The 1,927-nt window shown below is 40.5% G+C and overlaps 1 protein-coding gene across 1 annotated transcript; it reads right to left on the bottom strand.

The window, feature by feature from the left end:
- Nucleotides 1-292: 292 nt before the first annotated feature.
- LOC101862960 lies at nt 293-1,917 on the bottom strand (the record flags this gene model as incomplete). The annotated part of the gene is given in 2 exon segments (XM_013085260.1): nt 293-388; nt 1,731-1,917. Coding segments are annotated over 2 exon segments (237 nt in total), but the record flags the coding sequence as incomplete, so codon positions are not given.
- Nucleotides 1,918-1,927: the final 10 nt, after the last annotated feature.

The following is a 1,927-nucleotide window of genomic DNA, read 5'->3' as shown; positions in this document are numbered from 1 at the left end:
CACTTTATATCTTCGATAATGGCCATCTTAGACAATTTCAACTGTATTATAAATAAATAAATTAAATAAATAAATAAATGAATTAAGTAAATAAATATCCCTAAGTTGTAAAACAAAATTACGTGTTGGTTTTTATAACTAGAGATACACAAAAATGAATAGGTTCTATCCAATACAATAAATGCGTAGAGCCCAGGAAAATTTCCCTCTGGGATAATAAAGTACTATCTTATCTTATCTTATTTTATCTAATCTTTTCCTTAGCCTTCACAAATTACTTTTTATTACTCACGAAGAGGGGAGATTCCCTCGCCTTTCCCCAGTCTGGCGGCACGACATGCGCGTCCATGCTGAAGGCCGAGGCTTTGGGGTGGCGTACAGACGCTTCCTGGTGAGTAAAAAGTAAAAAAAGTTGTTCCCGCATCTGGTGACAGGAAAAAGAGGCTAAAACAGGGCCTGGACAAGGATGGCTGGTGCCTCTATGAATAAATCATTGATGGTCAAGGTCAAGGTCAAGGTCAAGGTCAAGGTACCGCATCTGATCCGGATATTGGGGACTGCCTTGTTAGTGAGACAACTTCCTGAGCCTTCGGCATTAATTGTGGCAGGGTGGCCAGTTCCTTTCCACGCCGCCTTTACTTCCCCAACTCGACGTCAGGTACCCAATACTGCTGGGTGGGCAGGAGGGGTCGAAAAAATCCGTGTCCAAACCGAGGCTCGAACCTGGACTTTCCGCTTCGTAGACGAGCGCACTAACCTTTTGAGTAGTAGCTGTATTATTGTGAGGAGTCAGAAAGATAAAAGGAGCAAGTCACATTTTGCTAAAAATAGAGTTCCTACAGTGCAAGTAACCCATGTGAATAGGAAAACCGCTGATCAAGAATCTCGATTTTCAAATTGTTGAACTGTCAGACTTTTTGTTTTACTTTATTAAAAAGCAAAAATAAAAACGAGAGAATAAAAAACAAAAACAAAAAAGAAGACAAAACAAAAACAAAAAGATAAAAGAAAAAAAACGCACCCAAACCCCCCCACAAAAACACAAAAAACAAAAACAAATTAAATACATAAAATAACCCCCACCCACCCCAAACCTCCTCCAACCGCCCTCTTTTCCAAATTCAAATGACAAATTAAGAAGAAAAAAACAACAACGTTTGACCCCGTCTATCATCAGTACCCATGTGACGTAGGCAATGGGAGAGATTTTGTGACTCCCACAACACTTCAGAATATTATTATTGTTGTTACGACAACAATACCAACACCGAAAGTTCGTAGTTTAACGACATACGTCAGGGGAGACTACACACAAGAGCATTTCAGTAAAATAATTGGAGTGGCTTTAAAGCAGAGTTATGCCCTTTATATCTTCGGCTACCCTAACTCCGTAAATAGAATGTATAAAACTACTACCCCACATGGGAGCCGAAATCAAGTCTTGTACTTCCAATGGCTAAGCCGCTAACCACTACACCACAACAACGGAACAGGACGTAAAAACTCACTTGTAATGCAGTCCCAAGAGTAGGGTGGCGATTTGTTCTTGGAAATAGAACTACTCCCCCATCTGAGAATCAAACTCACGTCTTTCCTATCATCCTTATCTCTCCTCCTTTTTTCTGGAATGTTTGTTACTTTCTTGCAACGCTTCTAATCTCTTACTGCGTTACAAGTGGCGTAAAAAATTCACAAAAACTTTTTTTTTAATATAAAAAAACAGAACTCACTTGTAAAGCAGTCACAAGAGTAGGATGGAGGTTTTTTCTTGTCGGCTTAGGGATGATAATCTCGTCCATATCCATGACAATGACGTAATCAAAACCAGCCATCCTATGCTTGCAGTCATTGGCCGCCATCACCTCGTCCATATAGGCTTGTTCAGCCCACCTGGGTCTTGTGGCATGTCGCTCTTTTCCTCCTGGGG

The sequence above is a fragment of the Aplysia californica genome, unplaced genomic scaffold (assembly GCF_000002075.1).
Source record: "Aplysia californica isolate F4 #8 unplaced genomic scaffold, AplCal3.0 scaffold00360, whole genome shotgun sequence".
NCBI classification, from domain to species: Eukaryota; Metazoa; Mollusca; class Gastropoda; order Aplysiida; family Aplysiidae; genus Aplysia; species Aplysia californica.
This window is presented reverse-complemented; position numbering and strand designations above follow the sequence as displayed.